The sequence below is a fragment of the Schistocerca piceifrons genome, chromosome 2 (assembly GCF_021461385.2).
Source record: "Schistocerca piceifrons isolate TAMUIC-IGC-003096 chromosome 2, iqSchPice1.1, whole genome shotgun sequence".
Lineage (NCBI taxonomy): Eukaryota > Metazoa > Arthropoda > Insecta > Orthoptera > Acrididae > Schistocerca > Schistocerca piceifrons.
This window is the reverse complement of record NC_060139.1, coordinates 701,041,857-701,059,037: the sequence shown is the minus strand read 5'-3', so window position 1 is coordinate 701,059,037 and position 17,181 is coordinate 701,041,857. Positions and strand designations below refer to the sequence as shown.

Here is a 17,181-nt window from a genome sequence, read left to right as displayed (position 1 = left end):
GCCAATACGTCCATCTTTGTCCCGGGTAACAGCGGCGATGCGTCATGGAATGGAAGCAATGCGGCCTTAGTAGATTGCTGGGAGTGAATTGGCACCACATGTGCCCACACAAGTCACCTAATTCCCGTTAACGTCGGGGAGGGGCCGATGAGCTCTGGCGCCACGTCCAGCCACATCCAAGACGCGTTCAATCTGCTTCAGATCTGGTGAGTTTGGGGGCCAGCACATCAACTGGAACTCGCCGCTGTGTTCCACTCCTGGAGTTGTGACATGGCGCATTATCTTGCTAAAAAATACCAGTGCCGTCAGGAAACGTGATCGTAATTATGGGTGTACGTGGTCTGCAACCAGTAAGGTGCTCCTTGGCCGTCATGGTGCCTTGCACGAGCTCCATTGGACCCTTGTATGCCCACGCGAATGTTTCCTAGAGCATAATCGAGCCGCCACCGGGTTGTATACATCCTGCAATACAGGTGCCAAGGAGCTGTTCCTCTGGAAGGCAACAGACTCGTTCCCTCCCGTTGGCATGATGCAGAAGAGATCTGGATTCATCAAACCATGCAACGCTCTACCACTGCACTAACGTCCAGTGCCGATTGTCGTCACGTGTCCGTTTCCCCCCCCCCCCCCCCATGGGGTCCACAACTCCTTTGTGGACAGGTGCATGGCGAGCAAGGAATCCTGGGCTCGTGCAGCTCTTTCCTTTCCACGCTGCATACCTTGCCTTTCCATATCCCTGCCTGTCCGCGATTTTCTCCCCCCCCCCCCACCCCCCGCCACTTCCCTTCCCCTTCTCCCTCTCTTTGGGAGTATGTTTTACGCCTACATCTGGAGATGTACGCTTGGGAATGAATGGTGTGTCTTCTTTTATCTCTACAATATCAAGTATTTGAGAACTCTTCTCTATCCTTTTCTTTGTTTCTCCCTTTTTTCTTTGTTCCTCCCTTTTTTCTTTGTTCCTCCCTTTTTTCTTTGTTCCTCCCTTTTTTCTTTGTTCCTCCCTTTTTTCTTTGTTCCTCCCTTTTTTCTTTGTTCCTCCCTTTTTTCTTTGTTCCTCCCTTTTTTCTTTGTTCCTCCCTTTTTTCTTTGTTCCTCCCTTTTTTCTTTGTTCCTCCCTTTTTTCTTTGTTCCTCCCTTTTTTGTTTGTTCCTCCCTTTTTTGTTTGCTTGTTCCTCCCTTTTTTGTTTGCTTGTTCCTCCCTTTTTTGTTTGCTTGTTCCTCCCTTTTTTGTTTGCTTGTTCCTCCCTTTTTTGTTTGCTTGTTCCTCCCTTTTTTGTTTGTTCCTCCCTTCTTTGTTTGTTCCTCCCTTTTTTGTTTGCTTGTTCCTCCCTGTGTGTCTGAAGGCCGATCCACGTGTAGCCGGTGACTGGATAATGCGTAATTCCCCACCCCGGGTAGACAAGTAAGACACGTACGTACCCCGTAGCAAAGGCCAAGCCCAGGGAGGGGTAGTAAACCAAGCTGGTACCATCCGAACATGGCGATTGGTCCCTCCGTCCGTTTCTCGGGAGCTGTGACCTGAGATGTGGAAAATCACCTCAAATGGGGGGGGGGGGGGGGGGGCACTAGGAAGGAGCACGCTGTCGGAGACGCCGCTAACCATGGGGGATACTTTCACAATGATTTCTTCTACTTCTACAGCTTTTGCCCACAAGAGAAAGCTAGATGAGTCTCGGCCACAGAAAATTCTTCCATCAGTGCCAAAGTTCCTCGCTGTTTCTTCATCCGACAAAGGCCAAGACTTCTCAACAGTAAACCCTTTCATTATTCAGAAAGGTATCGATGCAATTGCAGGTCGTATGAAGTCTTGTTCCCGATTACGAAATGGCACCTTGTTAGAAACAGACAGTGCCCTCCAGGCACAAAAATTGCTTTGAAATACACTGCTATACAGCTTCTCTGTCTGGGTGGAAGCGCCCATCATGCAGGGTGGTTTATACAAGATCACTCTAAGATTATCAAATGGCGATATTCAAAACTATCTGTCTGATCAGGGAGTAATGGCCGTACATCCAATAATGAAAAGGGCTGAAAAGGAATTGGTAAAGACCCGCACTCCCTTCTTGATGTTTGACAGAGTTCAATTTCCATCGAACATTAAAGTGGGATATGAGAATTGCAGTTCGCCCTTACATTCCCAACCTTATTCGTTGGTATCAGTGTCAGACGTTTAATCATACCAGCCAGTCGTGTCCCAAACGGCCAAATGCGTTACCTGTGGTAGGGAGGCCCGTGAGCGTGATTGTCTACCCCCATCCCCCCCTTGCAGACCATATAGATTGCCCTGTTTTTAAAGATGAACGAACTGTTCAGAAAATCCGAGTGAAGGAAAAGGTGTCTACCTTTGCTTCTCGTTAGTCATTCGGCAGTAGAAAACCCACTGTGCTCTCTGCAGGTAAATACAGCACTTTCCTCGCTTCTCGTGGACCTTCTAAGGAGGTAGCCATGCAGACTTGCGATCTCACCTTTAGCGCGACGGTCGTCAGATCGGTCAGCCCAAAGATCGCCCTTTCAACCTCCCCACTATCTTCCACTCACTCTAAGGCTCAAACTTCATCAGCTCTTGCTAAATCGCAGGCCCCAAAATCGGACGCCCAGACTTCCAAAAAACGGCCTACTCGTGAAGATTTTTTTTCCATACCCAGATCTCACAACCATCAACTCCTCCTTCATCTCAGCGTCCTGCTCCCAAGAACGCTCATAAGAAAAACAGTTTCTCTCGTTCTCCGCCACGGCGTATCTCTTCTACAGTGCCACTCAGCAGTAGCCACCCTCGGCCGTTTCTGTATCGCCGCGACACACTGCTGGCGGCCGATCAACCAGCCGCTCACTAGCGGCAGGAGCTGCCCCCGAACAACCTATGGATTAGGATCTTCTGCATCTGGCTGAATGCAATCCCACGCTGCCTGCCACCGGCTCTCAGCAGTTGCTGAGTTGATGGCAACTGTGGTGAGATTTTTCGGCCGGCCGATGTGGCCGTGCGGTTCTAGGCGCGTCAGTCTGGAACCGCGTGACCGCTACGGTCGCAGGTTCGAATCGTGCCTCGGGCATGGATGTGTGTGATGTCCTTAGGTTAGTTAGGTTTAAGTAGTTCTAAGTTCTAGGGGACTGATGACCACAGATGTTGAGTCCCATAGTGCTTAGAGCCACTTGAACAATTTTTTTGAGATTTTCGTTTTTTCGTCCACCCTACGTCAATTATCCATTGGAATATCCGCGGAATTCGCTCCAATCGGGATGACTTGCCGATCCTCTTAAGATCCTACTCCCTGGTCATATTCTGTCTTCAGAAAACGAAGCTAAGTCCCCATGATCGCTTTGTCTTCCCTCACTTCCAGTCAGTCCAGTTTGATTTCCCCCCTGTTGCTGGCATTCCAGCACATGTGGGACTTACGATTCCTCTTCATGATACTATCCATTATCACCCAAATCACTTACACAGTTCCTTCCAAGCTGTCGCTGTACGTCTTTCCCTTTCCGGATTTACATCTCTTTGCACCATATACATTCCATTGCCCACTCTAATGGCAAGAGCCGGTCTCCTTCATCTCCTTGACGCCCACCACCCACTTTGGGGATATCCGCTTCCTTGTCCAAGAGGCTCCCTATTGATCGACCTCTTCCACCAAGCGGATCTTGTTTGTCTCAACGCTGGGGAACCTACATTTTTGCCTGCCTCCACGTCAACCTACTCTCATTTGGACCTTTCGGTCGGTACTGCTCGGCTACCTCGGCACTTTGAATGGTTCGCTCTTGCTGATACACACCCGAGTGACCATTTTTTCATGTGCCCTTCGATTACAGCCACAACTGCCATCTATGTGTCCAAGACGCTCGAAGTTTCGCCAAGCCGGTTGGACTCTTTTCTCATCTCTATCAACATTTGATGACCGTCAATTTCCTAGCATCGACGAACAGGTCACTCATGTTACGGAAGTTATTCTTACAGCCACGGAACGCTAAATACCTCGTACCTCCCCTTTGGCTCGGCACCCACCAGTTCCTTGGTGGAACGAGGCGTGCCGTGACGCAATATGCGAGCAGAGACAGACTCTTCGCGTTTTCCGCCATTGTCCTACGTTGGCCAACTGCATCCGCTATAAGCAGTTACGTTCGTAATGCCGTAGCAGCATACGCGATAGCAAAAAGGCAAGCTGGGATTTCTTTACCAGTTCCTTTAATACTTTCACTCCCACATCAGTTGTTGGAGTCGAATCCGACGGATATCCAGCACGTCCAGTTTTTCTCCGACTTCTGGGCTAACTGTCGCACAGGATACCTTAGTGGACCCAGTCGCAATCTCTAACTCATTGGGTCGACACTTTGCTGAGATTTCGAGCTCTTCAGATTACCCACCAGCCTTTCTCCCGAAGAAATGGGTAGCAGAGCGACCTCTTGCTTTTCCCTCCCAAAATCGCGAAATTTATAATGCCGTTTTTTTTCTATGCGGGAACTCAGACATGCACTCTCCTCGTCTCGCTCTTCTGCTCCGGGGCTGGATGGTTTTTTCAGTCTTCTGACTGGTTTGATGCGGCCCGCCACGAATTCCTCTCCTGTGTTAACCTCTTCATCTCGGAGTAGCACTTGCAACCTACGTCCTCAATTATTTGCTGGATGTATTCCAATCTCTGTCTTCCTCTGCAGTTTCTGCCCTCTACAGCTCCCTCTAGTAGCATGGAAGTTATTACCTCATATCTTAACAGAAGTCCTATCATCTTGTCCCTTCTCCTTATCAGTGTTTTCCACATGTTCCTTTCCTCTCCGATTCTGCGCAGAACCTCTTCATTCCTTACCTTATCAGTTCACCTAATTTTCAACATTCGTCTGTAGCACCACATCTCAAATGTTTAGATTCTCTTCTGTTCCGGTTTTCCCACAGTCCATGTATCACTACCATACAATTCTGTACTCCAGGCGTACATTCTCAGAAATATCTTCCTCAAATTAAGGCCGATATCTGATATTAGTAGACTTCTCTTGCCCAGGAATGCCCTTTCTCCCACTGCTAGTCTGCTTTTGATGTCCTCCTTGCTCCGTCCGTCATTGGTTATTTTACTTCCTGGGTTGCAGAATTCCTTAACTTCGTGACCATCGATCCTGATAAGTTTCTCGCTGTTCTCATTTCTACAACTTCTTATTACCTTCGTTTTTCTTCGATTTACTCTCAGTTCCTACTCTGTATTCGTTAGACTGTTCATTCCATTCAGCAGATCATGTAATTCTTCTTCACTTTCGCTCAGGATACCAATGTCATCAGCGAATCGTATCACTGATATCCTTTCACCTTGAATTTTTATTCCGCTCCTGAACCTTTCTTATATTTCCATCATTGCTTCCTCGATGTACAGATTCAACAGTAGGGGCGAAAGGCCTTTTTAATACGAGCACTTCGTTCTTGGTCGTCCACTCTTATTATTCCCTCTTGACTGTTGTACATATTGTATGTGATCCGTCTCTCCCTATGGCTTACCCCTACTTTTTTTCGGAATTTCGAACATCTTGCACCATTTTACATTGTCTAACGCTTTTTTTGTTGGGTCTGCAGATCCTATGAACGTGTCTTGATTTTTCTTTACTCTTGCTTCCATTATTAACCGCAACCTCAGAATTGCCTCTCTCGTACCTTTACGTTTCCTATAGCCAAACTGATCGTCATATAGCGCATCCTCAATTTTCTTTTCCATTCTTCTATGTATTATTCTTGTAAGCAACTTAACGCATGAGCTGTTAAGCTAATTGTGCGATCATTCTCGCACTTGTCATCTCTTGCCGTCTTCGGAACTGTGTGGGTGATGCTTTTCCGAAAGTCAGATGGTATGTCGCCAGACTCATACATTCAGCACACCAACTTGACTAGTCTTTTTGTTGCCACTTCCACAAATGATTTTAGAAATTCTTATGGAATGTCATTTATCCCTTCTGCCTTATTAGATCTTAAGTCCTCGAAAACTCTTTCAGATTCTGATTCTAATTCTAATACTGGATTCTCTATCTCTTCTAAATTGACTCTTGTTTCTTCTTCCATTACATCAGACAAATCTTCCCTCTCATAGAGGCTTTCAGTATATTCTTTCATATATCCGCTCTCTCCTCTGCATTTAACAGTAGAATTCCCGTTGCACTCTTAATGTTACCACCCTTGCTTTTAATGTCACGGAGGGTTGTTTTGACTTTCCTGTATGTTGAGTCTGTCCTTCCGACAATCATTTCTTTTTCAGTGTCTTCACATTTTTCCTACAGCCATTTCGTCTTAGCTTCCCAGCACTTCCTATTTTTTTCATTCCTCACCCACTTGTTTTTCTGTATTCCTGAGTTTCCCGGAACATTTTTGTACTTAGTCCTTTCATCGATCAATTGAAGTATTTCTTCTGTTACCTTTGGTTTCTTCGCAGTTACCTTCTTTGAACGTATGTTTTCTTTCCCAGCTTCTGTGATCGCCCTTTTTAGAAATGTCCATTTTTCTTCAACTGTACTGCCTACTGAGCTATTCCTTATTGCTTTATCTATAGCCTTAGAAAACCTAAACCGTATCCCGTCATTCCTTAATACTTCCGTATCTCACTTCTTCGCGTATTGATTGTTCCTGACTAATCTCTTAAACTTCCGCCTATTCTTCATCACTACTATATTGCGATCTGAGTCTATATCTGCTCCTGGGTACATCTTACAATCCAGTACCTGATTTCGGAATATCTATTTGATCATGGTGTCATCTGAAATCATCCAGTATCACCCGGCCTTTTCCAAGTATACATCCTCCTCTTGTGATTCTTTATCAGAGTATTCGCTAACCCGTACTATATCTAGATTGAGCCTTTGCATTTCCCTTTTCAGATTTTCTAGTTTCCCTACCACGTTAAAGCTTCTGACATTCCACGCCCTGATTCGTAGAACGTTATCCTTTCGTTGATTACTCAATCTTTTTCTCATGGTAACCTCCCTCTTGGCAGTCCCCTCCCGGAGATCCGAATGGGAGACTATTCTGGAATCTTTTGCCAATGGAGAGATCATCATGACACTTCTTGAATTACAGGCCACAAGTCCTGTGGATACAAGTTACGTGTCTTTAATGCAGTGGTTTCCATTGCCTTCTGCATCCTCATGCAGTTGATCATTGCTGATTCTTCGACCTCTGGGGGCAGTTTCCCACCCCTAGGACAAGAGAGTGCCGTGAACCTCCATCCGCTCCTCCGCCCTCTTTGACAATGCCGTTGGCAGCATGAGGGTGACTTCTTATGCCGGAAATGTTCGGCTGCCAGTGCTCCTTATTAATCAAAATTTAAGCAGCGGCGGGATTCGAACCCAAAACCGAAGACGCTTTGATTATGATTCAAAGACGCTACCCACGTCCAAATGTTGCTGCATCTATCATATCCTAATCTGTGCTACCTCCTTCGCCTTTATAATCGACTTTGGGTGGACAGTACCTTTCCCAGAAGATGGCGGGAAGCTATAATCATTCCTGTTCTGAAACCTGGGAAGGACAAACATGTCCCCTACAACTATCACCCAATCTCTCTCACGAATAGTGTTTGTAATGCTTTGGAGCGTATGGTAAATTGCCGCTTCTGCTGGTGGCTGGAGTCCCGAAACCTTTTAACAACTGCCCAATGCGGTTTCCGAAAGCATCATTCCGCAGTTGACAAATTGTTGCTCTCACCATTTACATAGTGAACAATTTTCTCAGGAAACACCAAACGGTAGCTATATATTTTAATCTAAAGAGGGTATACACTACCTGTTGAAGGACCGGCATCCTCTGCACACTGTTCTCTTGGGACTTTAGACTTCGGCTACCCCTTTTCATCCTTAAATTTATGACAGAGCACATTTAAGTGCGGGTGAACGCTACTCCATCCTATACTTCCTCCCAAGAAAACGTGGTGCCCCAGGGCCCTGTGCGAAGTGTTGTGCAGTTTGTCATCGCCATAAATCCAATTATGGATTGTCTACTTCTCGATGTCTTGGGCTCCGTCTTTGTCGACGATTTTGCAATCTAATACAGCTCTCAACGGACCAGCTTTCTTGAACGTCGTCTTCAAGGCTGTCTCGATCACCTCCACACACGGAGCATCAAAACCAGCTTCCGATTTTCCCCCGTAAGACTGTTTGTGTAAATTTTTGGCGTCGAACGGAGTTTTATTCCCCTTCCCTACATCTAGGCCCTGTTGACCGTTCGCGGACGTCGCCAAAGTCTTAGAACTTGTTTGACAGAAAACAGTGCTGGTCTTCCCACGTTTCATATCTTTCAGCACGCTGTCTGCGATCCCTCAACACCCTCCGTGTTCTTAGTAGTACCGCCTGGGAGCAGATGGAATGGTCATCCACCGCCTATACCGTGCCTTAGTGCACTCGAAATTGGACTATTGAAGCTTCGTTTACTCCTCTGCAAGGCCCTCTATTCTTCGGCGTCTAAATTCTGTCCACCACCGTGGATTGCGTTTTGTGTCTGGAGCTTTTTACATAAACACCGTGGAGAGCCTTTATGCTGAGACTGTCCAGTCAGCGAGCTGTCATGAGTCATTACGCTAGTCATCTGTCTTCCGTGCCTGCTCATCCAACCCATGCCCTTTTCTTCGTCGCCTCCTTGGATTTAGACTATGCAGGCAGCCCTACCTCTCGACTACCACCGGGAGTCTGCTTCCGTCAACTGCCATATTAACTTCCCATCCAATTTCCTAAAACTTTCTTGGCAAAAGGGGCTACGACGCCAACTTGGCTTCGCCCACGGACCTGCCTTCTCCATGACCTTTATTAGCTTCCCAAGGATAGTACCCCCCACCTTCCACCTATAGTTTATCGTCAAGCGTTTGCTGCTCTAAGCGTACAAATGGAGAATGCCACATTTATTTACACCGACGGCTCCAAGTGTCGGGAGTGCCTATATCATTGACGACACCCCTATTAGATTTCATCTTCCCGACCAGTGTTCGGATTTTACTGCGGAGCTTTACTCTGTTCTCCAGGCTGTCCAATACATCCGTCACCATCAGAGGCTACAGTGTATTATATGCTCGGATTCGCTCAGCTCTATTCTCAACCTCCAAGCTCTTTATCCCGTCCACCTTCTGGTCTACCGGATTCAGGACTGCTTCCACATGCTCCACTTGGGGAACATCTCAGTGACATTCCTGTGGGTCCCAGGGCATGTTAGTATATGCGGAAACGAGGCAGCTGATATAGAGGCAAAGGCTGTTGTCTCTCTTCCTCGCCCCTCTGTTCACATGATTGCCTTTGCCGACCTATAGAGCATTTTATGCCGTAGAGTTGCTCTTATATGGCACGCACATTGGTCTGCAGGATAATAAACTATGGGACATAAAACCTCTCTCCTGTTCTTGGACCTCTTCCTCCCGGCCCTAACTAGACTCCGGATTGGGCACTGTCCTTTTAGCCATCTACATTCTACACCTTTTAAGTGGCGACCCTTCCCCGCTTATCATCACTGTTACCAATCATGGATGGTGAGACAACTTTTACTCCAGTGCCCCTATTTTAATCCGCTACGCGCCCGTTTACAGCTGTCGCCCGATCTATCTTCCCTTTTAGCAGATGACGCGCGCTCAGACGATCGCTTTCTTGAGTTTATTAAGTGTTAGTGAGATGACGTCGGTCATTTTAAGCTCTTTTCGAGGAAAACCACCCCCCTTCAATAGCATATTTCTAAGGTTTCCTTCTGTTTTTATCTTCCCTCCTTCTTGAGTTTCTCTTCCATTGCTGCTGCTTTAAATTCCTGTTTTTACCCTTCACTAGGCCACAGAAAGGGCGTTTTTGACTGTAGCTGTTTTGCGCCCTAAAACCATAACCTAAAGTATCCGTTTCAGTCATAATTCCCGATGTTGTAGTGTTAACACTGACTCATGCATAGGTCGTCAGCTGCGGAGGCCCATCGTTAGAAGTGTTCCGTGCACTCTGTGCTCAGACACGCTTGAAGTCTGCCCAGCATTAGTCTGATGTTAGTTCAGCCACAGTTGTCGCCTTTCCTGTTTTACCAGTCTGCCCAGCCTACGACGTCCGACATTGGGGCATATCGAAAGGAACTTTGCACAGTAATCAGAATAACACAGGCACTGCAGTATCTTATTATCTCCTGATACTGGGCAAACGACTTTAAAGTACAAAGTCTGATCTGTATGGGAATATACATAATGGATGTGTGAGTACAGATCGTAGATGGATGGTCGACGACATATGGAAGTTTGGGTCTGATAGGGAGTTGTGCACGAATAGCCAAATGGTAAGGAAACCTCTCGTGAGTCCCGGTCCAGCACAAATTTTCATTGTCTTCATTCCATTCTATAGCTCATAGTAGTCCTTATTCGCAATTTAGGATTCATTTGATGTGTATTGTAAAGAGTGGTGGCAAACCAACCCTCACGACGTCTATACATGTTTTCACCTTGGTTTCGCCACGTGTTGAAGACACCACATTACTCCTCGGACACTGGACAAGTCGTGCAACTGTTTTCGCATTCGGGAGGACGACGGTTCAATCCCGCGTCTGGCCATCTTGATTTAGGTTTTCCGTGATTTCCCTAAATCGCTCCAGGTAAATGCCGGGATGGTTCTTTGGAAGGGCACGGACGAATTCCTTCCCTGTCTTTCACTAATCCGATGAGACCGATGACTTCGCAGTTTGGTCTCTTCCCCCAAACAACCCAACCCAAGTCGTGCAGTTCCCAAAATTCTCGTGGTGAGCCTCTGGGCCATCACATTCTACCCTTGATCATACGCAGATTGCGCACCATCCCCATTCTACACACAGACAGCACTCTCACTGATACTACATGCACAATGCGTGTGTCTGACTAGCAGGCATTCCTCGCCATGTAACGCTGTTATCGCCTGGGCGGGTTGACATCGATAGTAGGCGTGTGGTCATAATGTTCTTGTTGACCAGCGTTAAGTATCAGTTTAAGCTATTATTTGATGTGTATTTTATTTTCAATATGGAAGGAAGGAAGGAAGGAAGGAAGGAAGAAAGAAAGAGTTCGCTTCTCAAGCAGATCAGACCTGAAGCTTTTTCTTTTTTTTTTTCGAAACTATCTCTGGCTGGTAAATTTTATACCCCATTTGTCCATTCCCACTGTTCGTTATAAAAATTGGGAAAAAATCTATTGTCATTTTTTCGAGTCTTGTTTTCGGTCCGCTCTGACATTTGACAAGGAGACACAATGTGCAATTAAGTTTAATTACATAATGTGAGTGAACACTGTTCGTAAGCCGGCCGCTGTGGCCGAGCGGTTCTAGGCGCTTCAGTCCGGAACTGTGCTGCTGCTACGGTCGCAGATTCGAATCCTGCCTCGGGCACGGATGTCTGTGATGTCCCTATGTTAGTTAGGTTTAAGTAGTTCTAAGTCTAGGGGACTGATGACCTCAGATGTTAAGTCCCACAGTGCTCAGAGCCATTTGAACACTGTTCGTAAGTCATACAATGAAGGCTTTCACGACCGGATGGTACTGTTGTTGATAATTATCAATTATTATTCTTCCGGGTTGTATGGCCATGGTCCATGGAATTCTTCTATCCCTAACGTTTCTTCCAATACTACGTTGGACATCCTCAGAGGTATGCCTGGTCCTACTGAGTCCTGCCGACTGACGAGTCGGGCGTCGGAGAGCTGCCTAAATACCGAGGAAAGTGGGCGTGGTCTAGCTTGCACATAGTAGCAGAGAGAAAAGTAGTCAAAGATAAAATGTAACTATCGATAATCATCATCATCAGTTATCTGCTATATTAGCAGGTGCTTTGCCTCTCCATTTTCTGCGATCCATTGCTTCCTTCTTTAAGGCTGTTGTATGTTGTACTGTCCATCATGTCATCCAGTATCTGGAATCTCTTCCTTCCTCGCATCCTTTTCCCTTCTACATAACCTTTTAAAACTGTTTTTATCAGTCCGGTCATTCTTTCTTAATATATGCCCAATCCAATTTCTTTTTCTTCTCTTTATTACATCTAGTAACTGTCTTTTCTCTCCCACTCTTCTCAGTACCTCTTCATTTTTTACTCTGTCCATCTTATTCTTTCCATCTTCCGCCATGTCCAGATCTCAAAAGCCTCCAACCTTTCTCTGTCTTTTTTCCTCATAGTCCGTTTCAGCACCATGTAGAACAACACTCCATACAAGACATTTTATGAGTCTGTTTCTGAGTTCTCTGTCCAGACCGCTGCAGAAAATTCTCCTTTTCTTATAAAACGCCTCTTTTGCCATTGCTATCCTTGTTTTAATTTCTGTGGTGCACTTCCAGTCGGTGTCTATCCTGCTTCCAAGATACTTAAAATTTTGCACCTGTTCTAGTATTTCTCCATTCAGCATAATTTTTATTTCCTTATTTCCTCCTAGTGCCAATACTTTTGTTTTATTTGTGTTAATTTTCATTCCATATTTTTTTCCGTTAGTTGCAATGGTGTCCACCAAATCCTGTAGTTCTTTTTCCCCTGTAGCTAGAAGGACCATGTCATCAGCAAATCTCAAACACCCTACTCTTCTTCCTCCAATTTCTACTCCTTTGTCATTTAATGAGCATTGGTCAATCATATTTACCAAGTAGAGGTTGAAAAGAGTAGATGATTAACAGCATCCTTGTCTTACTCCTTTTTGTAGTCTGATCCAGTTTGTACTTTCTCCTCTCACTTTAACTGAAATACCGATAATAGTCCGTCATAGATAAAAATCACTTAGGAATAGAATAATTCCATGGACCACGGCCATATAACCCGGAAGAATTATCAACAACTGTTCGTAAGTGTCGGTTGGCTCCGCAATGAGACGCGTGGTGTGGTGTCGGGCAGGCGGCGCTGTGCTCGCAGCCTCTGGAGAAGGTGAAGGAGACTGGCGGCACGGAGGAGGAGCTGACGTGGGGGCAGCTGATGCAGACGACGTGCGTGCTGTCCATCCTGCTGACGGCGCCGCTGGGCGCCGTGCTCATCATGCTGTCCGGGCCGCGCCTGCTGCGCCGCCTCGCCACGCCGCCGCCAGAGGGCTGGAGGCGCAGCGCGCGGCCCTCGCTGCGCGACATCTCCATCATCGACGAGGAGGAGGCGGCCGAGAACGACGCAGACGCCGTCAGCGAGCTGGGCTCCACCGCCGGCTCGCCCCGGCACGACACGTAGCGGCTGCTGCCCTCCCCTCCCCTCCACACTCCACCCGTCTCTGCGCTCGGGACGACTGCGGCTCACCAAAACATGCTCAGGTCTCACCGTCTGGCGATCGCGCTCCGTCGCTTTCCGCCGCCAACGCATTCCTCGCTCCTGCGAACCTCCTCTACTTCCTCTCGTGCTTCGCCAAGTGCTAGCGCGACCAGCACATTTCCACTGCAACTGCCTAAGAGAGAAACGGAACTCTTGGTGGGAGAACACGCTCAAACCCAGCGCGCTCTGTCTTGCAACTGCGATAGTCAGCCAGTCACGAAAGAGAGCCGCACAGGACGCGGCGTGGATATTTATTCCAGCTTTTCTGGTTCCTAAACTACAGCTGTGCCACGCGTATGGAGCTTCAGTAGTGTGTTCTTGATATCTGGAAACGTGTTTTGCTCCGTGCACGAGCGAAGCGTCCGTTCTGTAGTATTCGCGGCTTGAAACTACTACTCGCAACAAACTTCATAACAACACACTAAAAGCACATTTAAAGTCAACACTGACTGCAATCTTCAAAACGAAGCTCTCGTAGAGTGAACAGATGTCTGAAACTGAGTCATCTCAGTTACGCTGAACGACCCTAAACTCTTCCGTCCACGATCGTAAAGACGACCTCACAGACGCTTGTATAGTGTTCTTCTTGGAGGACAGATACGCCCCAACAAGCTGACGTAACCCATAGAGAATTTGGACCAACATATCTTCCACCACACTCCAATTGTCTGTTAGCATCTGTCCTAGTATTTGTTACCTTCAGACTCAAATACCGACCATATCCGGAGATAGTCTGCAGGCCACTGACCATTGGCATGCACAAAATTTCTTACACCCTAAACATGTCATACAGTCATAATGATCACATTCTAGCAACATATGGAGTCGTATCTCCTCCATTCCCCCCCCCCCCTCAACCTCCCAAAAAAAAAAAACGCAGTAGGTAGATTACATAGCCATAACAAGTTACATGTTTCCCCCACAGATCAATAAAGTATTATTGTGTGAGGACATTCAGCATAAAATCCGTAATCGGGGTGCATTTCAATATTTAGCCTACACAGTACTAAGAGACAGCGTCCAGCCATAACGAAAACATTTGCCCAATCGTCTTAAATCACATTTATTCATCACACTCCTACATCCACACGACGTAAACAGTTTCTTACACACAACACCGATTAAATTGTCACTGGGCGGCCATATCCGTGTCTAGTAATACACGTAAATCACCTATGTTAGGCTTTTACAGGTACAGTGCCGAAATATTTATTTCAACCTACAGAGATCACCGTTTGTATTATTTTGAAGTCTAAGCCGTCATTGGTAACACACATCCTAAGGTCAGCCTGTCTGTACATTAGTTATAATTATGAAATCCTTCTGGTAGTCGGTCAAAAATCGACCTGAACGATGCTCCGGACATTAAAAGAACGCGGCAGAGTATCAGTTGCAGCTATATAGTTAGCTTCATTGCAGATAATGATGATCCTTGCCTAACGATGGTAAGATATTTCAGTCGCGGCCATAATTTTAGACACCACGATGCTGTTGACCAAACAGATAGCCCCGAGACGTTTGATATGACACTACCTACAAAGGGCGATGAGCCATGGCAGCTGACCCCAGACTATCTTCTTTCCTTGATGTCAACGTATAAATGACACCACTGAAAACGTCCATTACAATGACAACATCACAACAGACAGATGCTAACCGTAAAATATTAATAAATGGAAGAACGACTGCCTGGTTCTCCTCACAACCAGCGTTACACCAATATAAAGACTGACTTCGCTGGGGTTCTCCTACAGAGCGACCTCAGCGCATGTGCAAATAGACTGCCACGTTGACAGTAACTTTAGAGTGCTGTCCGCTACACTGCATACGGAGAGCTCGTGAGCTCAGCTACGAACGATGTGCCATGAAACCTGAGCATGTTTTGTTATTCCCTTTGCATTAGCCGCACGAAATTTAAGGTATATTGAATGTTTCTACCGTGGTGGCGACATTGTTCCAAGGAGAGTACACTCTACGGATAAGTTGCCTTTTAAGTAGTTTCTGCCACGTGACTGAACAGTTCTTTCCAGTTAAGTTTAATGTCTTCGCGTCTCACATACTCTCACCTACACAATGCCTTCTATATTTTCATTTAATTTTTCTTTAGTCTTCTAGTTAACTTTTCTCGTATCCTCCCCTACCGTTCCTTTGTTCTCTCTTTGGACGCAGAGGCAAAAACGTCGGTCATATGCCAAAGAATGACCTCTTTCATTCTGTTACCGCCAACCAACCATTTTGAAACAAGCTAAAAAGGTTTGCGGCTATTAACAAAAGGTGTTACATTACACTGTTATGTATAGCGTAATATATGAACTGAACTGTTCTTCCACTATTATTCCTGGATGTACAATGGAAAGTGCTACAGTCTACCAGTGCAGTTATTACTGATAGCAACTACGACAGTATTTACAAAGCTGAATTCAGGTGCTTATTAAACTGATAATTGTGGACGTCACAATTTTTATGTAGACACAGAAATGTCACTATGTATGTGATGTAGTGAATTAGTTCACTAATTACCTTATTTTTATGTAAATAGCTACAAAACTACATTGTATAAAGGGACCTATTTATATGTAACATTGGTCTAGTGATTTTTCTATTCCTGTAAAGTACTGTAACGTGGTGTATATGTTGTGTTGCACGATATGCTTCACACTAGAGTCATTCAAAAACCAGATAACTGGGCATATTTGAATATTAATAAAAAGTTGTAACATTTTTTTGTCTGCTTCTAATTATTCCCGAAGACCATCACACTTCCTTTGCCAGCTAACGTTTACATTGCGTCAGGACACATTTCTGACAGAAGAAATCACCGCATTACCTGTAGCGTCAACAGATGATCATATGATTGCTGTATACAGTAAGTTGTGTATTCCGGTTTGTCAAGGTTGCACCGCTAAGAAGAAACTGTACAAAAGGTTGATACAGATGTTTCATGACTGGTGAAAAGAGCAAACTAAAGCCTCATTCCAGCGACTAACACAAAATTAATATTAGCTGTGAAGCTGACGAGAGGGCCTCTACAATACGTATTGGCATCGTATCAAAGGGCATTAGATGGTCGTTTCAGATACCTCGCCAGGATGCTTCTGTACCTGTTCATAATTCATTGGCAGTAGTTGTTGGATGACTGTGTTAGGCCACGAGTTGTGCCCCTCTCTCAAAGTAATCATTATTGCCTCACAGACTGAAATCACGTCCTTCACGACGTACCTGCCTCTAATGATTTCGATGTCGACGGGAATTCGAACCGTAAGCGTCCTTTTTCACACCATAAGCACACACTTCTTGCTATGTGTGGTAAAAAGTCTAAAGCTGAGGTACGCATTAAACGTAGAGGCATTCACCTGCCACTTGTCCATTTCACACACTCCGGGTTTCGTCTTCCATTGACCTTCCACAGCCCGTTCTACTACAAAACAGCAGTTAAGGGGGGGGGGGGGGGGGCATTATTCCGCAGTGGCTCTAGATGAGCTGTCGAGTTACGATAACGTCCTAAAACTAAATCTAACTAGAAACCGATGTCTGTGACCTTGCTCAATCGTGAAGCAAATAGCACGCTGAATTAAGGACGTGAAATTCGAGAGCATGTTACGAGAACTTCTTTTCAGTAAGCATTTTTCACAAGTCTCGAGACGATAAATACACTTACTACGTCTCCGATTCGTGATACCTAAGTATAGGCTTCTATCTTCCCAAATGAGGCAATAGACTCAGACACAAACGAAGAGTTTTGCCCTCTGTTATCAGTGATTACTGAATGGCAAAACTGCTAGGTCGGTGGAACGTTCGAGGAACATTTCGTAGATTTATATGATGTGTCTGACGTGACTATATCCGTATAGTTCAGTGAGATCCTCCGAAGGTTAGAGGATAGCGACCTTGAAATCTGACGCAAAAGTCTATCTTTAGTCCTGCCGAACTTCTTATTTTTTTTATGTCATCCGAACGGCTGACGTCCACCTAGCTTCGTGTGACCAAAT

At 45.8% G+C, this 17,181-nt stretch overlaps 1 protein-coding gene across 1 annotated transcript in view; it reads left to right on the top strand.

The window, feature by feature from the left end:
- The window catches only part of LOC124775761 (sodium/hydrogen exchanger 9B2-like), a 203,337-nt gene extending 187,420 nt beyond the window's left edge, over positions 1-15,917 (top strand). The window contains exon 12 of the mRNA XM_047250591.1: positions 12,794-15,917. Coding sequence (XP_047106547.1) covers positions 12,794-13,114 — 321 coding nt within the window. The 3' untranslated portion in view covers positions 13,115-15,917. The remainder of the gene's footprint in view (positions 1-12,793) is intronic.
- The last annotated feature ends 1,264 nt before the right edge of the window (positions 15,918-17,181 follow it).